The following is a 19,408-nucleotide window of genomic DNA, read 5'->3' on the forward strand; positions in this document are numbered from 1 at the left end:
TAATAAGCAATAGTACATGTATATATCAAATCTTCTGACATTTACAATTCTCCCATATAAAACATGTCCATAGCATTCTTAGAACACAGAAGGGAGAAAGTGATTCCTGACTCTCACAGTCTATAGTAATTTCCAAATGGCACCAGCTGACAGCACGTTGCATTGAAAAGATGAAACGATTTGACCAAACGACCTAGTAATATCAACCCAGAAATACACCAAAACTCGAGCACAGATACAGAAAGCATCAAGATAGTCAAGAGCACACGGTGCAGTCTCTTATACTCGACAGCACTCATTAATAATTGTGATCTATGCTACGTGTCTCAGTCTGCCATTACTTACATAAATATTCTTCATATCTGCCACCTGGCATCTTACTGTATAGAACTCTTCCGCAGTCTGACTTACATGCTCACAGTCCTAAATCGCAGTAACGAAAGAGAAGAGCAATGAAATAACTGTTTTTGAGAAGGTAAAAAAAAAAAAAAAAATCTTGAAAAGATAAGGGTAGGGAATACTTACCAAAGAAACAACATTGTTCGTGATAACACCTCCAAACAAACTTTTCACTGTATTTTTCTGTGAATGAATTAATACATTCTGTCAAGGAAATCTGGGCAAATCCATAAGTTTTCAAGCTCCCTTTTGCTCCCTCTTAATAACTTACCAGTTCTGGAGACATTTCTTCTATTTTTGTTATTAGGTCAGTGAAGAACTCGGTCATATCTTTCTGCTCTCCAGTGTTGAGCGGCTGCTTATCCATAGTGTAGGTTTTACAGAAAGGCCTTGGATTATACGCTTTACACTCACTTTCCTTTAGGGAACAAAATCAAGCAAAAGAAAGCAACACAAATCCTTATATTTTGAAGTTACACAGGTGTACCGAACACACACACACAAATGTCTGTTTTCAAAAGGATACACTTTTACATACAATATCTCCATATGCCCATTGGGCAACAAAGTTGTTTAAGTGCTGAAATGCTTCTGATCTAACGTAAAGCAGTTTTTAATGATCTGATTATCAATATTGTGATATTCGTTATTAAAATACCATTTGTAAAATGGTATTAAATAATATTTAATAAATACTTAAGAAAATGAATCATTAAAATAAAAGAACTTGGCTGAAGATGCGACAATCCAGTTCCTGCATATCTGTTCAGATACAAAATCGAATATGAGGAACATCAGCCTGTTTTTATGTATTTCTGGACATGACTGACTTAAATCTTGACACGCGCTCAATTCTCATTCAGCCTTCTCTATGGTATAAAATCGTATCATCTATTCTCAACTGCATGCAGAGAAAAGAATGTGCAGCATAAAGCAGTTCTGTAGAATACATGCCCCATTCCACTGCCTTGCACACTGGGAACGCAGAACTTATTTACAGCACAAAGAACTTTCCTCTCGTAAACAACACTATACGTACTGTTTTCTTTTAAGGATGCGTGGCAAGACTTCCTTCAAGGTTTTAACAACGGTAAATCTTCACATGATTTTATGTTCCTGTACGATTTTATGTTCCTGTACTATTTTATGCTTATGTAAATACCTCAATATTTTTTTTTCTATGATTCACGGCAGACACTAGATGCCTGAATTCCTTTCCTCTACTTGTCTTCAAAGTGATTAGGAATTTCTTCCGCAAAAGCCAGTGCCAAGAGCAAAACCAGTCAGCTCTCCTCAGTTTTCTTTTCATTATTTCAGAAATGTTTCTCTATTTTAACAACTGTGAACACCTGTGAAATGCCTCAATTTTGTTTGGTTCTGGAATTTCGAAAATGCTAGTTGCTTTTTAACACTTTATTTCAACAGATTAACTTTTAAAATATTGGAGCAAGGAAAATGCAACAAACAAAAATAATGTATTTTATTTTATCACCAGGGAAACTGGGGCAAACAAATTGTTCCATGATTAAATGAAGAATCAAGCTCAGAACTCTTTACATCAAGGTCCATGTGAAATGGGATGAACGACAGTGGTGTCAGACAGACGCTCAGGGCAGTGCGTTTGTTAAAAAGAAAATAATCATTTCTTGGGATCTTGGCATGGTGCTCACATACAGAATCAAAACATTCTAACAGCACAGCCAGTAGCTGTTTGGTGGTGATGGAAGTCTGTGGCTAGGTTCTTGCAGTAGTTTAGACCCGGAGAGACTCCTCAACTCACCATTTTGGTAAATTCGTATAATCCAGAATTAAATTCTTATTATCCAACAGTCCTATGTGACCTCCCCGGCATCTGTGTAATTCATTACTATTGATTCACCTTAACTATGTATGAAGTATCTCTTAAGTATCTTAAATCCGTATAAAAGACTGTCCTATGTGGTCATTTCTGCAGGAACAGTTTCTATCGACCGTTTAGAAAAGTCAATCTGGAAATAGGACTATACACAGCAGAGGCAACAGTAGAACTGTCCCAAATTCCCACCTGTGGGGCTCCTGTAACGATCAGTCAAATACTTCGTTGGGAAGGCACAGTCAATTACCCAGTTTCAAATTGGTCCATTGTCTCAAGCCGCTCCATTATCGCAACCAAGGAGATGCCTGGCCAGGGAGGTCCTGGCCCACTCAGGGACTGGGCAACGGAATAACTAACGTTTGAGAGCTGGTTCTTGCTCATGAGACTTGGTGCCCAATATTAAACCCTATCTTGCATTAGGATTTACACTGCTTCTTCATGAAAACCATTATGCCAGTGTTGGCTTAACTGATTTGCTGAATGACAGCTTTAAAGTGGGTAAAAACTATTTCAGTTAAGACACTCATTTTCAAAGCTTGGGCACAATGGACTTAAGCTGCCAAGAATTTACATATAGAATGGTAACTACGTTTTTCTTGCCTTCTTTCCCCCCCTCCCCCAAAATAAGATACTTCACAAAATACCCTTTTTCACACCTACCATTAAGTATGTAAACATTTTCTGGAGTTCTAGTAGAGTGGTCTTGTGTTTCATATCTTCTGAATACTAAAAGAAATTCATAAAAGACGACTTTATCTTTTTGGTTATAACTTTCCAAAAACAGCCCTTAAAAAGATGAAGCAATCACCTTTTTAAGTAAAAAGCCTACCGCATTATTATGAACAATAAAGAAAAATGACTGTGTGTAAGAACACACAGTACACTATTTTACACTTATATATAAAGCACTACCTATTCATTTTTTGGCACATCAACGTTAAACCTAAGTCAAAAAGTAACTCTATTGTCTAAAAATTTACTGCAGCTAGGAGCTTTTGGGGAGGTATCACAAGAGACTGTAGTAATTTTGGAATTTTTCCAATTCATAGATGTTGTGGGAGTTCTCATCAACCCTCTATCTAATGCATTTCATGCGCAGACCAGCAGCTTCCCTCTTTCATTTTATTTTTTTATTTTTATTTATAAATGGGTAATTGTAGATGAAGTTAAATGACAACTACCAGTAACTTAATGATAACAAAAAATTATGAGGTCACTGCCAATTAGGGTGTTTCACACATTATATGTGCCCTGTTGATGTCAGGGTCTAAACCGAAGCTTTCTCTTTTACTATAAATAGCTAGAAGTAATACTATAATATTTCTGGAAGTTGAGCATGTATAATAATTTACAGGACTTGCTGTGCTTCTGGTAGCATGAGATACATGCTCTGGGCCTTTATAAATATTCAAGAAGAATAACATTTGTTCTTACAAAACAACAAATTAGGAGTTAAGAAACAACAGACAATTCAGTAAAACCAATCTTGAATAAATATAGTTGATAGCAACAGAATGATGAGTTTGAGAACGTGTTTTATTACAATACCACCTTAAGAACACACTGTATTAAAAATATATTTTTTTAAAAACCTCTTCATGTTAGATATCAGCAAAAGAATCCAGCTGAACAAAAAGCAAACTAAACTCCTGCAGAAATATTCTTTATCAAGAAATAAAGTCTTAAAACTAAGTCTATACTTCATTAGCATTTGCGCTGATTCTAAATTTAAATTTCTACCAAAGTCCACCGAAGGAACACGAGAGCCTAAATCATACCTTTGCAGTAAAAATTGCTTGTCTGGCCTCTGGTATCATGTACAGTTGCTGAATAGTGGATGCCAAGTAACATGTTGCTCCAAGATTCGTTAGACCCACAAATCTACACTCGGCTCGAACATCATCATGTGGCCAATAATCCCACTTGTAAGGTGCATGGGAAGCTGGAAAAAATAAGAGTCACGCATGCAGAAAAAATAAATTCAAAGTAAAATTTCCAAAGATATACATACAATTAAAAGCTTTATATGTACATTAATAAAATACATCCTGTTTAGGCATTCTATGTTTGCAGGCACGAGCCAGACTGTACGCTCTTTAAGAAAATGCACTGTATGTACATCTGGAAAATCATTTGATACAGCAGCGAGCCTTTCTAGGTGCCACATTGGGCTGCAAGTGATTTGCTGCACCCTCCAAAGCATTATTCATGGCCAGCATCATCCCTCACACTCGTTCTAGAGGTAGTATTACACATAGTAGTGGTCTTCCAGCCTCTATCTTTAAAACTAAAGTTTGGTAAAACCACATAATGTTTTCCATCATCAAGAGCACCCATAAATTCTAAACATGGGCTGCTAGGCATTTTTTATACACAAGGGTTTTTTATAATAGAGTAGATAATTTAGATTAGATATCAGGAAGAAATTCTTTACTCAGAGTGGTGAGCCCCTGGCCCAGGTTGCCCAGAGAAGCTGTGGCTGCCCCATCCCTGGAGGGGTTCAAGGCCAGGTTGGACGGGGCTTGGAGCAACCTGGGCTGGTGGGAGGTGTCCCTGCCCAGGGCAGGGGGGTGGAACTGGATGAGCTTTAAGGTCCCTTCCAACCCAAACCATTCTGTGATTCTATGAATACAAGCCCATCGCAGCTCTCTCACAACACTTGCCCTGCCTAAACCACTGAGAACATACTCATATCTGATAACACACAATGCTTCCAAGTTCCCAAACATACACCAGTCATTCCCTCAGCACAAAAATTACTCCTAATTTCCACCACCCGTTCCTAGGCACCCCTAACATCACACTGAAAGAAAGCAAAGCAGAGGCTCTGCACCCAGACTCAAGTTAGGGAGCCTTCCCTTCCGATTTGGTATCCGAGAGAACCGCACGTGAAGCGAGACCTTTCCGTTCAGAAGAGAAGCTGGTTTCAGAATGGTATCTACTATAACAGGTGCCAGGATAGCTAAAGATCTTTTTGACCTGTGCAAAAGACGGATAGATGCTTATCAGAGATAAGACACAAGTGCAGTGAAATAAAGTGGGTGGCTATACACAAGCTTGAATAAACTTGAGAATAGTTTGTATAGGAAGAGAAGGAATGGCTTTACTGCACTTCAAAGCCACATACGCCACAGAAATCTGCAATCTAGAAGCGAATTGCCTAGAGAATAAGATTAAAAAGACATTTTCGTTTCCTGTATGTTTTCTATTCCTCTGTATTTCGTACCAGCTGTAGCAATCCATTTCTTACACAGCACGGCACTAGACAAGTTAGGCAAGTCTGACAGACTCTTCTTAATAAGCCTTCTTCTGATATGGCTGCCAAGAAATCAGAAGAATGGGAAAGTTCTCCTCCTCTGCCAGTCAAGAAGATGGTAACCAGGCCAGCCAAACCATTTGGAAGTGATTAGTGCTGCTTCTGGACACCAACAGGCTTCTCTTCCAAGCATCCCACGCAGGAGAAAGGAGTGGGGAATTAAGCATTTGAGCTGCAGAGGCAACTAGATGACACAAGCACTAAATTACAGAGGAACTAATCCAGAGTCCAAAGAAATTCACCACAGCCCATCTTCCTTGGTACGCAAGAAGTTTGACACAAAGGCTTGCAATGCTTCTAGCTTTGCTGTTCATCTCCAAGGATTTCATTCTTCAAAAAGGTCAAGTGTCCTACAAATAATTCAGCACCTCTGTTGAAGTATACGCTCAGAGATAAAGAAAAAAGCAAAAAAAGTAGTCTGGGTTTATTTTATAATCCACAAAAACTACGCGCATTCAAGATCTAAATTTTAAATCCTTAATTATTTTGGCAAAGATTAAAGGCTCATTAAGGATTCTTCTCAATTCATATTACCAACTATAAATTCAGGAAACTATTTGGCATGCTCTAAACACATCCTCGCATCCTCAGAGACCAGACCCACAAGAGATTCTGTTGCAGAACAAAGAATTGTTGTAATCTTCATTTTGGCATTGGCATCAAAACAACTATTAGCCCTGCAGCGTCAAGTGGGGCAGGAAGGAGTTTTAATTCCCCTGTTTCAACAAATCTCAGCAGGTGACCTCACGCTACCTGGTTACATTGGGCTGATCGGCCAGTTGAAACAAAGCTCTCCTCCACCTTTAACCTCCTAATGAAAGTCGTTAGCATGACAGAACACCACAAACCTCCCTCCTTTAACCCAAATCCTTAAATTGCAACATCTTAATTCACCCTTTCTGATGGCAGGACTCAGCATCTGTCACTGTGCAAATAGCTCATCAAGTTGTAATTACAAAGAAATCAGAGGAATTCTTCACACTTCATGAGAACAGTTGGGTGTGTCTTCCTCCTACCTCAACCTGACAAAGGGCTTTCAGAAATCTGACACGGAACTTGTTAGGAAGATCCTGTTTTCTCCACCCTGGGATTTTTAAGCGACTGTCTTCATTTTGATAATAAAAGCTTTCCTTCTTCCATATGGATCTTAACTAGAAAGGTAAATTTGTGTCTCGTTTATGTCTCTTCTTTATTTCTCACTGTCATTATAGAAAACAGCCTTTTCTCAGGAAAAGATAGGGAAACTTGGAACAAAACTTGCAGTATCCACGGTCTATGTTAAGCAAAATAAAACTGAATTTCTTCCTCTTCACATGACCGTGCATTTCTCTATATTCCACCTTCTGATCACACTTCTGCTCCAAACATCAGACACTATCTTAAACTTCCCAGAAAGCAAAGCAGCCGGTCCTGTTTCCTTCCTTTGAACTCAATGAGGTTTTTATTAGTCTTGGTCTGTTGTTGCAGCAGTTAAAACTGTACAACTACTTTACATTATCCCTACTAGTATAAGTCTGAAGAACAGTATACAGTTGTACATTTTGATATGACTGCCAAAATAGAGTCTTAATAACAGCATTTTTGATTGGAACCCGAAAATAGGGTTTTTTCTGTCCCAAGGAAAATATACTAGATTTCCTTTTACTTTATTTTGCTGACATCTCTTAAGAGCATCCTGGCTTCAATCAGTTAGAAGTGTGAGAAAAAATGGTAGAACAGCAGTGATAGCAACTGGTGAGACCAGAGGACAACAACTGTACAAGTGGCAGCATCAAAAATTTCTCCAGTGAACCGCAAATCTAAAACATTAAAACCAAAGACAGGATATTTTCCTTAATGTTTCTGCTAAGAAGAACGGAGAGATGGGCCTAAGACGAAGAGATTTTTAAAGACTAAGAAGATTACAGAGATAAGGAAAGTGGTAAAATCCAGTTTTAAGGCTCTTTGGATCACGTCAATGGAATAACAAGACTTTAACGAAAGAGACAATGGCACTCTGCCAGTTGTCAGAAAATTAACATTAACGTGAACCTGAGATACAGGAGCAGAAGCAGAGACCAGATGGCTTGGGAGAACTCAGGAAGGAACAGACAATCCAGACAAGAGTAACCTGGGAGAAAGCACCAACTGTGGTAAATGTTCAGAAAACTTCAGCACCCAGGAGTTACTGGGATTTGGAGTGAGAAAAATACTAACTGTAAAAAAATCACTGGTTGTACCTGGAGAGATACAGACAACCTCAGCAGCGGCAGCTGCACTCACAGCAAACAGAAATATCCAATATTTTCATAAAACATCTTCTTCAGAATATTTTTGCTGAACATAAGAGACTTTGGAGGCTTTTTAGAAGGCCCCAGGCATATGAGTACAGCACACAAAACATTATTACGATCAGATTTCTCTTTTGCTTCCTGAACTGTAAGGCACTAAATCAATTCCATAGATTATAATAAATTACAGGTCCTCAGGTTACAGGAATTTAAACTGGGCATGTGAAAGGAAACCTGTCAAGCTAAAAATGCATAACAAGAGTTTGCACATCGAAGATAAAATATTAACTAACTTCAAATTCTGGTAATTTACATATTATACATAGGAACTGAGCTTCCAAAACACAGGAAGCATGAAAGCCAAGAGGCATAACAGAATTGTATTAGCACTGTATGCAGACATCTGGGTACGGACTGAAACTCAACTACAACGGTATCAGAGACTCTGGAAACACAGCAGTGCTGTTAACACCCAACACGCCTACAGTACCTCAGTGGGGTCTACAGACTTTGGTTTACACATAAACATACCATGTTTCTTTATGTTAGAAAGGGAAAACAGAAATTAAAATCCAGCACAAGCCCGTAAAACATGTTAAATCCACTCTAACAATGTTATCTATGTGTTAGTGTCATTTAACAGGACCGTATACTTTAAATAACCCATATATAAGAACAGATGATCTGAAAATTATACACGCGATTAAATACACTCATTTGCTAGGTGAGCAAAAGATGCCTTATCTGCTCTGTGACGCTACCATAAGTGATGGTGGATAAGAAGTAGAGCTACGAAGTAGAATTTTAAGAGCAGCGTTAGTGGCAACGTCGTCTTACTTCATTACTCCTTTCGGAAAGCAGGACTATTCAGTTTAAGCCTAAAAATATTCTGTGTCACCTTTTCCTTTCCCTGTTTCTACCTATGCATTCTTAACAGATCATTATTTTTAGAAAGTCATTAACTGCAGACACTTCTAATGTATTTCAAGAGGAAATGGAAACTCCGTGGTTGCAGGAGTGTTCACAACGGTGGGCAGCCATCACCATCATGAACACAGTTTTCAGAATGGGGGCCCGTATTATGAGTACGCTTCCATTTTCCTTACTGAATTTTTATAAATCTGAAAATTCAAAACACACCCAAAATGAACAGAAAATGGACTAGTTTTCTAAAACATACTCAAAAGCTATATATGAATATGGGTTCTTACACTGCATATGTTGTGCCATAACCCAGTTGTGGAGCAGCCTGTAGTTTTCCACGGAGCCCTTTACCATTTCTACCAACAAGTCATAAGCCGCAGCCCTTGAAGAATGGGACTTGCATTTTGGCTGTTGTCGATCTTTCAAACTTGGCAGCAAGAACAGAAGATTGAAGATGTCCCTCAGAAACTCCTGTAAAAACAGTTCAATCGGCAGGTTTAGCAGCTTGACCACATTCTTAAAAGACGACAGTCATGTATTAGCAATCTTCTGGAAACTTCTAGACCTCTCTCATTTACAAAACTTTCTGACTCGTGTACAAGTTCTGAATTATGAATTTGAAAAATTTTCTTTATACTACATAAAGTGCACACGTGTAAACACATTATGGCCTAAAGAGAAACATGTCCACTCAAAAAGAATGACAAATTATGCTCGATTCATGACCGATAATTTAATTTGACAAACCATACACATGTATTTTTGGTAACTTTGAGACTAGTTTCTTCTAGGGAAAGACAGCAGGTGACCTTAATCACTGTATTAGTTTGAGTTTTATAAAACATGCACTGAATTATGTACCACATGTACTGTAAGTGTATTTTTGTATTGTTTCTTGTTTGGAATATTAACTGAACCACAAAAGGCACCAAACACAGCTGTACCAGGTCAGGTTGCCTTTGCACGACAAATACATATTACACATTGTTATTTATTTTTAGCGTCCCACATGAATAAACTGAAAAACTGAGATGGATCTGTCCAAACTTCAATACCTTCCTTCTATACGTAGGCAATTTAATTAAATAAAATGAAATCAAAAGTAAAACATTAAAAGGACAACAAAGAAAAAAAGAGATCTGTATAGATCTTGTAAGAATGCTGGTCATACTCTTCCACAACTACAGCACCTTTAAAGAAGCGCAGAAAAGGCTTTCCTCCACCTTTTAGCTACAAGGTGAACGTTACTAATTAGTCATTTAAGTGGTATAATGAGAGACCATGAAAGAAGAAACTGAGCAGAATTTATAAAGCAATATTTCAACAAATTTCCTTAAACAACCAGCAATTCATGTGCATACTTTGTCTGATGACGCGATCCACAGCCTACACTTCACTGCTTCTGTACACTGTCTGCAATCTTAACAAGTTGTATTTAATCAGTAAATTATATTAGTAGTGTATCATTTTAGTTGTCTGTATATTCAGGCAATAAATCCTCCTCTTCTGTAGAATTTTGATGGTTTTCTCTCCTCAAAGACACCTTCTTGGCTGTTTTTTAGGGACAAAATTCTTCCTCCATTTGTAGAGCACAGGCTACCAATCCAACTATTATACTTCATTCTACAATTTCTAGACTGTAATTAAAAAAGTGTTCTTCCTGAATTTCCCCTGAATTTCAGGGTATATTCCTGAATATTCAGTTAAGAAGTCTTTTAAGGTTGAAAGGCCAGACTCTGCTGTAAAATCTAACGAAATTCTAAATATTTCAAAAAAGGGGCGCTTGCAGAGCACACAGCAAAATCACCATTAGAAGCCTTGTTTCAGCATGCAGGGAAACTTCCATAGTCTTAATAGAAAATCTTACAACCAGGGTCGTATTTTTACAGCTGAATAACATGGATTGGTCTTCTGGGCAATATTGCTAGCCAAAGTTCTTCCAGATTTCTCCACACTTTGGAGAAAGAAAATGCATAAAATTAGAAATAAATAGATAGGTACCTGGTTTGCTGATAGTTAGTCTGCGCCAGGAGTGGTTGGGGGGCAGCAGCCCCACTCCTTTTGATGCCTGGCCGTGCTTGTCAGGTGTCCGTGATTACTGCTCATCGGCAAACCAGCTGCGTGCACTCAGGGGAGTCTGAGGCTGTGCTTTCAGCTGCAGCCTTTGTCAAACGGGTGTTTTAACGCACCAGCCACATGAAGGTGTCCCAGAGTAGAAAAGCCATAACTTCAGAGATCCGGATCTATCTTTTTCTGATTAACACTCTCAATCTTGCATTTGTGCTTATTGAATTCTCACGTGTTGGAGCAGGGAAGACAAAGAACTCTACAGATGATTTTGCTCAGAGGCCGAATGCAAAATCTTATTAAAAATGTGTCTCTTTACCATCAAAGTGGCCTTAAGATCTACCTTTCTAGTGAAGATGTGCTAGCTAGCGTGTATTAAAAATGTATTTTTGTCCACTTAGTGCAGAATAAGGTAGGCAGTGATTATCTATAAAAGACGTGAAAGAAGGTAGATCGAGTATCCAATATTGTCACAAAACGTGACCTTTAAAGTTTGACAGTATTTGCCAAACTATAATTTTGTTTACTTAGTAAGAGAAGGAATCTGTAGGGAAGAAAAGGCACAGCGGAACATCAGATTCCTCTGGGCAAGTCTAAACTATCTTCAGTGTTTGCCAGTGTATTTTCCTGGGTATTTTTTCCACCAGCCTTTGCTCAGAGGGAAGCATGTGGTTTCACAATCCTGTTCTGTAACACTGAACACAAGACAAAACTCTTCACTAATGCACTTTATCATGTGCAGTTAATAGGTGCTCTTAATTAAAAAATTAAAAGATGTTCAGAATTAAAAAAAAATAACATAAGATCATAACTTAGTCTGAGAAAACGTTCAAAGACCCTGTCAGCAAAGCCAAACTCTTTTTGAGAAGTTTGTTGTGGATACTGCTCTGTTCACACTCATCCATTTTTCCGATCGAATTTCTGGCCTCCCTGTGATATACTACTTATGTGCAACCTACTTTAGGATTCTGCAGAGCATCACTCCTCTCTACTTAATCTTCCATTTTGTTTTCTTCTCATACTTTTCATATCTCCAGCCTACATAAACCTGATCTTTGCATACCTCTCCTATTTTAATTACCACATCATTCTCCACAAAGCACTCTGTGAACTGAACTCTTGCTCCTAATTTAATCTGCAAGCTCTCTGTACTTAAAATAGAGTTATTCCGGGAAAATTACAAAGTAGTAGTCTTTTAAAATGCTGTCAGCAATGTAACTTTATGGTAGGTAGTGCACAATGTGGGCACTATTAAAACTTTTGGACTGTAGAATTACCTTCATGGACATGTTATGACAACAGACAGAGTAACAGACAGGATATATACAACATAATTGGACACAGGGAACCATTTTCCTGGTCAAACCTCACTAAAGGTTCAGTCATAAGCTCAGTACAGTCTACAGCAAAAACCATTGGTGTAAGTGAGCTTTTACACAACAAATCTTGATATTTTTTTTTTTTAGACAATATGGCCCCAAAACACAAAGTAGAAATTTTTTAGCAGCTGCTTCTGCCTAGCCACTCTCCCATCGTACAAGCAGAGGTGGAATGTAATATTCTTGTAATACGTGTCTGCCTCTGTGTAGATGTAGCGCTTAAAAGCTGCTTTTAGATCACAACTGTCCCAGGATATGGTCAAAAAGCAGCTGTTGTTAATGACTTTTAAACCCGTTAATACTGATCAATGCTGAAAACATTTAAAGATAATAAATGAAAATAAATAAAATTTCTAGGATGTAGGAACTGCATCCTGAAATTAAATATAGTTAGAAAGGGAAGGGACTGTACGTGCTACTTTTTAATAATGAATGATATGTGTGTTTTTATCCATCATCCTAAGGCTAGAAATATGACATACTCTCATATATCGATCCCTGTGATTAAAGTAGGAGAAAAAAGGTGAAACGAAGAAAGTACCGTAAGACGCGACGATACTATTTTGATCTCTTTACGGTCTTTCAGTGTCCTTTTCTTACCTGGCCCTCACGAGAAAATTTAAAGGGTGGTTTGTGCTTAATAACACTTGTTGCAAGACGAAGTAGTCCTGTAAGTCCATCATCTTCTATATTACCATCTTGATGGTCAAGGATTTCTCTGCTATATGTACACATATATACAAAAGAAATGTTAAAACACTGTCCCGCTAACAATAAATATAATGCAATTTACAAGTGAAATTACATTTAGCAAACCTTACCTCCGAATGCAGTCAGCCAGGTGTCTTGCTAGTGCGTCTAAGTCAAGCAGCGTGGTCTGATTAAAAATAAAGAAAATGGAATATAAATGGAAAATAATTACGTACTTCACGAATTACAATTTATAAGCCTAGTCTGAAACTATGGTTATGCTTTTCTTATTGCAGACAGAAAAACCAGGGACAATTAAAACTCGTTTTTCAAACATGCTTGCAACAATATTTGAATACATTTTTATAAATGGGATAAAACTGTTTTTTTAAAATCGGTGCCGTACAGTTCAAATGAAGTAACATTTATCCTTTCAATTCCAGATCCCACAAAATATACTATATCTACCATACTGAAAAAATGGCATAGTACTATTTTAAAGCGTTTGTTATTTCTCACAAGAACACACAATTTGCCGTCAGAAAGTTGAAAAGTCCTACTTCTTGCTTGAGCAACATGCAGAAGTAGGCAGGACTGCAGCCTAGCTAAGAGATTCAATGAATAAAACAGAGATGGAAGGAAACTGAGCGGAGGAATGATGGGGGGGGCAAAACTTTTGCCTCTACTGGGAAGATGCAGAGTTAAGAGAGGACAAAGACTTTTCCATTCTTGAGAAATGAGGATTAAGGCTTTGTCTTTCTTCTCTTCCCACACTCCTGCCACAAGACTCAGAATGAACTAGAGAGATTTATGCAGGGCCACCAGCCAGCACAAGCAGTTGCAGAGTTTGCCCAAAAGGTAGCTTTAACCCTTTAGAGATGTTTCAGAAGTTGTGAAAAAGTTTTCTAACCTCTGCCGAGTGGCTGTTAACTGAAATTTTCTGCTCTTTCAGCTTTAGTCAAACACTTGATTACCCCCTCCTTAGACCGCATTGAAATTATCAACAGTGAATCTCTCAGATAATTACAGTATTCCCAATGTCAGTTACCTTCACCTGAGTTCACCCTCTTTGTGTATTATACCCATTCCCGCTTCTTGACTCTACAGGTTCAGTATCTGAAGCTTTGTTTGGCCAAGAGCTACTAAATACACATCAGAGAGTAAAGAAAGGCGGGAGATGGCAAAGTTCCAAGAGCTGTTCACAGCAGTTCACCATATCTTAACTAAAAATGTCTCTTACTGAAGTAAAAGTGGCCTGAATACCCGAATTTTAAAAAAGCAAACATTCATATGAATGCAAAGCAAAACCTACCTGGCTTGCATCTTTGACATGTATGTTATCAATCAATTTGCACAGCAGCCAAAAATATTCCTTACAACCTGGTCGCAGCACTGTTTCTTCTTCGTAATCCTCTATCTGTGAAAAGAAATTGCTTTTGTTCTGAAGTACCTCGGACAAAATAACTGCGTATGACAAAACTGTAGTAAACCCAGTAACTGTTACAAGAATATTACTTTCAACAAGCCCCTGTTTAAGATAAGCCAAGTATAGGAACAATGTATTTTACAACGGTTAACAGTGCACGTTCTATTTTTCTTCTGAAATATTTATTAATTTTCTTTAAAGATTAGCAGGATGATCTGCCAGACACTTAAAAAAAATAATTAAATAGTACTGACTCCATCCTAACCACTGCAGGTTGCAAATTTTTCGGTATTAGACTAAACATGAGAAACTTCTGTTGATTTCAACGTTCGTTAGTACAAGCCTAATTTTAAACTCTTCTGAAAATGAGTCAAATAATGCAAAATCTTCTGCAGATGGTTTTAATTTTTTTAAAAAATATCAATAGTTTAAAACTCTGTTTTTTAAAGTGTCACGGCTTTAACTACTTTTGTGACGTTTCTGGAAGCATCTAAAGTCTTAATATCTCAGTATATCAGAAGCACTACATCAGACATAATGATAATATGTGCTACCATTTCTTATTTTTATATTAACAAAAGTAAGTCTAAACAGATCTTTGACAAAGTCTTGTAATTTCTTAAATTCTTACCCGGATTGGTTTCAGAGCTTGAGCATCAGGGAGAAATTTTAATAAAGTTGATGCAGCCAGCAACAGAAAGGATCGATTAATTGAGTCTCCCCCATCCAGACCAGAGAGAGATAACTTGTATAAACCATTGCAAGACTCATGGCGAACGGCAGTCTTTATGAAAAATAAAAGAATTAAATGATTACGCATATTATTTAGAAGATTTTTTTTCTTTTGTTGACTTTTCTTTCCTGTGTACATAATTAAGTTCCTCTCAAAATACCTCTCAGGTTATAAATGTAGAACGTCTTTCCAAAAACACGTATTACAAATAACGTACATGTACATTACTTACAGAAAAATGCAAAAAAGACCGACCATTCTAACAAAAAAAGCTGATTTGTCTGTGCCCTTTGTCTCTTGAGTTACATATTTTCTACGGTAAAGATTACAGCCAGTAAAACAGAAATATTGCTAAGCAGAAAATATCACATCTGGGCAAATCAGGGAAATCTGTGTGACGCCGGAACTTACGCTTACTCATTCCTAACTGTATGGTTAGTTTGTTTAATTTCACTAGAAGAATTATTTTCTTCTTTCTTTTAGTCTTCAGAAAAATATTCACAGACTAACTCTAATCCCGCTTTGGAAGTTTGCATTCTTTCTTTTTCAGGGTTTTTAAATGGAGTCAGCAGGTAAGCTTTTTCTGTGCTCGAGTAATAAAGCAGCAGGTAATAATTATCACACCATGTCCATGTTGCGCCTTTAAGCAATCACTAGTAAATAGAAAAATTTTCTACTATGCATATCTTTATGCAATTTTCAGGTTTTTCTTACATCAAAAAAACCCCCTTAAAACTAGGCAAAGATTCAGTAATGACAAACATTTTCACATCGACGTCATTCACCTCATTTTGTGATAAAAAGTATAGCTGAAAAAAAATATAATGGGGGAAGTATATATAGACTAATCCACGTTAGAGGGCATCACCCAGAAATTTCGACTAATGACAATGAAAAAATTACCTTCAAACAGAAGCCAAGAACAAAGACAAGAGTTTATGAACTGGTTTGCAATCAACCACAAATGTGCCATCTTACATGGTATTTTAGCTACAACGGATTACTCCTTAAACAGGATTACAAGTAACTTGAGCCAGATCCTGCCTAGTTTTAGCAGGAAACAACATGTTTTGAATTTAATGAAACTTGTTCCCTATTATGCACTAATTAGTGATGCAACAAGCTCTCCTTTAACACACCTCTGGAATAAGCAGGGTAAGCTTCTTTAGCCAGTCTTGCAAATGATCGCTGTCTGCCAGGCTGGATTTCACCAAGGAGCAGCAGTGAGCCCAACTCACCAACAGCCACATTGAATAATGAGTGACTGAAAGAAAATGAGATAAGAGTAAATCATGCTCTAACGAACAGAAGAGGCTTTTTAGGTTGAGGATACTTCTAAGCACATATTTCAGTCGTGCTAATGTACAAGACTAAATCCTTACTGGTAGATGCGATACTACCTAAACTGAGAATTTTACCAATGTGGTTTCTAAGTACTGACTGCTCGACTACTGATGACATCTAAATGAGATTGCTCTAAGTATGACCTTTGCTAACGGCTTGCATCATGTCTTAACGTGAACATTTCCCTGGGCTCGCTAGTATATCTGTTCCTTTCTTCTTAACAACTAAAAGTAAGACTTTAGTAGGTGATACACAGCATTTACTGAGAATTCCAGTTCATAGACATGAACATCCTCAGGGGAGAACAAAGTGGAAAAATTGAAGGCAATGTATAAAGCTAGGAGGAGATACCTATATTTACGCACGTCTGTGCTGTACTTTTGATAATTACTTTGATACAGGCTTAATCTGACACAGGTCATTTTGACCTTTTGTAAGAAACCTCCACAAGAGGGGGAGAGCTCCAAGGAATTCTGGGCCCAGAATGATTTTTGTAAACCGGAATAAAGGTGGCTATTGGCAACTCTCTTATGGCGTTATATATGCTGCTCTTTGGAAGATAAGAATACAGCTGGGTTTCCTACCAAACCCAGCTCTTCTGGAGATGAAAGCATAGCCACAGTACAAAATTTCAATTCATATAAAACTATTTCCAGAGAAAGAAAGCCTCTCTGTGTATTCTCACCTAGATTATAACAGCCCTAATACTACCAAGGAGCGCAATCTTACAGCATTCTCATAGTGGCATAAACAAACACATAATTTGTTCTCATTTTCATTACTATTCGTTCATAACGTACAGCTGTTTTGCAGCACTAACCTTCGTGTCTTGATCTGTGATCAGACTGAGCTTTCAACACCCTGAACAGGAAGAAGATAAAGCCAGTTGAACTTTACCACAGGACGTAATGGGTTATCATTTAGAAATACACACAAGTAACAACACAGTTAGTCTTAAGCACCCATTAAGAAAGAAAACTAAAATGTTTATCTTAAAAGGATTCATTTCCTGCATGTTTCAAAATTAGCAACAATAATAAAACTACGAAAATCTTCAAGCTTTACTGACTACAAAATAAAAAGTCAAGAAAAAATACCTACAACCCCTTTATTTTATCCAAAAAAGAGATGTAAAACAGAACTAAGAACTGACCCATACAGAAGAAAGCTAGAATTCTTCAGAGAAGTGCACTATGAACAAATATTGGCAAACTTTAGACAAATTTTAAGTGCTTGTATTTATTTGCTTACATTCTTATAAATTGCAGTAAAGGGTTACAAAACCAAAACCATACTGTATATATTTAAAATTATTCCTGCAACTCAGCTAAAGTTAGGCAGACTGGCAGACTTGACTGGAGATGCTCTGAATATCCTTAACAATCTTTTAAAAACATGGTCAAATGCACTATTCATCACTTGGAATCAAATCATTTTAAAACAGCAAATGTAGCAAAAAACCCGTCCTCCCCACCTTCAGTCCGACTCTGTCATGATGCAGTTTTACACAGAACTGCTTTCCTCAGGAAAAAAGACAAAAAGGACAAAAATCTCTAACAGCCTGTTTCTGAAGGTAAACTTTTGCCTTTGGTACACGCACACTCACTAAAACGCTACGGGTAATTTCAGCAACAACAAGCGAACGTTATTAGGATGGGAAAAATAAGTCAAAACCAGCAGATGAATAAGCAGCTTAAAAGTGGATTTCTTTTAATTTCTCCTTTATATTGCCTTGAAATCGAGATGCCAATTGCTACAGAGAGAACAAAGAAATAGTTTTGGCATGAAAATTTGTGAGAGCATACCATATATATTTTGTTGCTGCCTGTCTTATACCCTGGAGAACAACTGGTTAAACAACAAGGCATTCTATGATGCTTAATTACTTTACACTTTTAAAAAAAAAACCCAAAACACTTCTCATAATTTGTTTAGTTAATTGATTTTTCTATCACTGACGACAATTGAGAGTTCTCACCACTCTCCTCTCTCTCCCTCCTCCTCCAGGGGCAGGATAAATACCAAAAGAGGCGACTAAGAAAAGCAAGTCTAACACCCATATCAGGAATTTAAGTCTCTGGGCATTGATGGGAACTACAAGTGAAAGAGTTATTTACTTTATTTAAAGCAGAGATGAAAATGTGCACACTTGATTAGCTTTATTATAAAAATAAAAAGATATTGTACCTAGGTGCCAAGTTGTCATATGTATAAGCAACTGACATAAGTCGCTGAATCAAACTGGTTCCCTGGACAAGTACAAGAAACACCTTTAAAAATTGAAGTCAAAAGAAAAAAAAAACACAGTTAATATAACAACAAGCTTTTTGATCTGTTTTTAAATTATACACACTGTGAATCTAAAACACACCCACCTGTGTCGAGGGAAGAAGAGCAAATGACAAATCATAGCATCTCCATAGTTAAAACTTGTATTGTTTTTTATTAAAGCAGATCTAAAATCCTGTGTTTCATTGACTAAGTCTAGAGGCAAAAATTTCATTCTATTTCTCTAAGAAAGACAATTTAACTGAATAGAAAAATCAACCATTTATTCAATCCTTTTAGTAAAAACACGGTATTATTTTTAAAAGCAAGGACTGTTCACTTCCTTTTAAAAATCTTGGGCTTGAGACAGGGTTGAGGATGACTTTGCCTGTCTCTGGGATCAACACATTTTATTGACTATACATTCACTTAAATTATTCATCTTTAGAGAATCTGACAGGCTACACAGAATTTTAAAATCCAAATCTGAAAAAAGTCTTAAAATATTTAGACAGCAAATCCACTGCAATCAAAAATATTCATCAATGACAATTAACAATTTAAAACCAGTTATAGAGACTGGTAGCAGCATTTACACACAGCCAATGTTGAAAAATTTAATCCATTTGGTAATTTCCCTGTATCATAGTAACTTTGGCAATGTAAGGATCTGTTTTGTCAAAACTATCTCATACTTAAAGAATAGTTAAGGTCTTCCCACATATAACAATGACAAA

At 37.2% G+C, this 19,408-nt stretch overlaps 1 protein-coding gene across 17 annotated transcripts in view; it reads right to left on the reverse strand.

Annotated features, from left to right (window-relative positions):
• Window positions 1–19,408, reverse strand: part of USP34 (ubiquitin specific peptidase 34) — a 134,587-nt gene that overhangs the window by 34,686 nt on the left and 80,493 nt on the right. For 16 of the 17 annotated variants that reach the window (XM_054194306.1, XM_054194309.1, XM_054194297.1 and 13 more), the window contains 13 exons: window positions 18,591–18,673; window positions 17,224–17,264; window positions 16,199–16,323; window positions 14,958–15,110; window positions 14,213–14,317; window positions 13,032–13,087; window positions 12,811–12,931; window positions 9,052–9,235; window positions 4,033–4,196; window positions 2,915–2,980; window positions 671–817; window positions 526–582; window positions 346–423 (listed from right to left, as the gene is read on the reverse strand). In XM_054194306.1, coding sequence (XP_054050281.1) covers window positions 346–423; window positions 526–582; window positions 671–817; window positions 2,915–2,980; window positions 4,033–4,196; window positions 9,052–9,235; window positions 12,811–12,931; window positions 13,032–13,087; window positions 14,213–14,317; window positions 14,958–15,110; window positions 16,199–16,323; window positions 17,224–17,264; window positions 18,591–18,673 — 1,380 coding nt within the window. The remainder of the gene's footprint in view (window positions 1–345; window positions 424–525; window positions 583–670; window positions 818–2,914; window positions 2,981–4,032; window positions 4,197–9,051; window positions 9,236–12,810; window positions 12,932–13,031; window positions 13,088–14,212; window positions 14,318–14,957; window positions 15,111–16,198; window positions 16,324–17,223; window positions 17,265–18,590; window positions 18,674–19,408) is intronic. The other variant, XM_054194294.1, reaches the window with a different exon arrangement.

The sequence above is a fragment of the Rissa tridactyla genome, chromosome 3, assembly GCF_028500815.1.
Source record: "Rissa tridactyla isolate bRisTri1 chromosome 3, bRisTri1.patW.cur.20221130, whole genome shotgun sequence".
Lineage (NCBI taxonomy): Eukaryota > Metazoa > Chordata > Aves > Charadriiformes > Laridae > Rissa > Rissa tridactyla.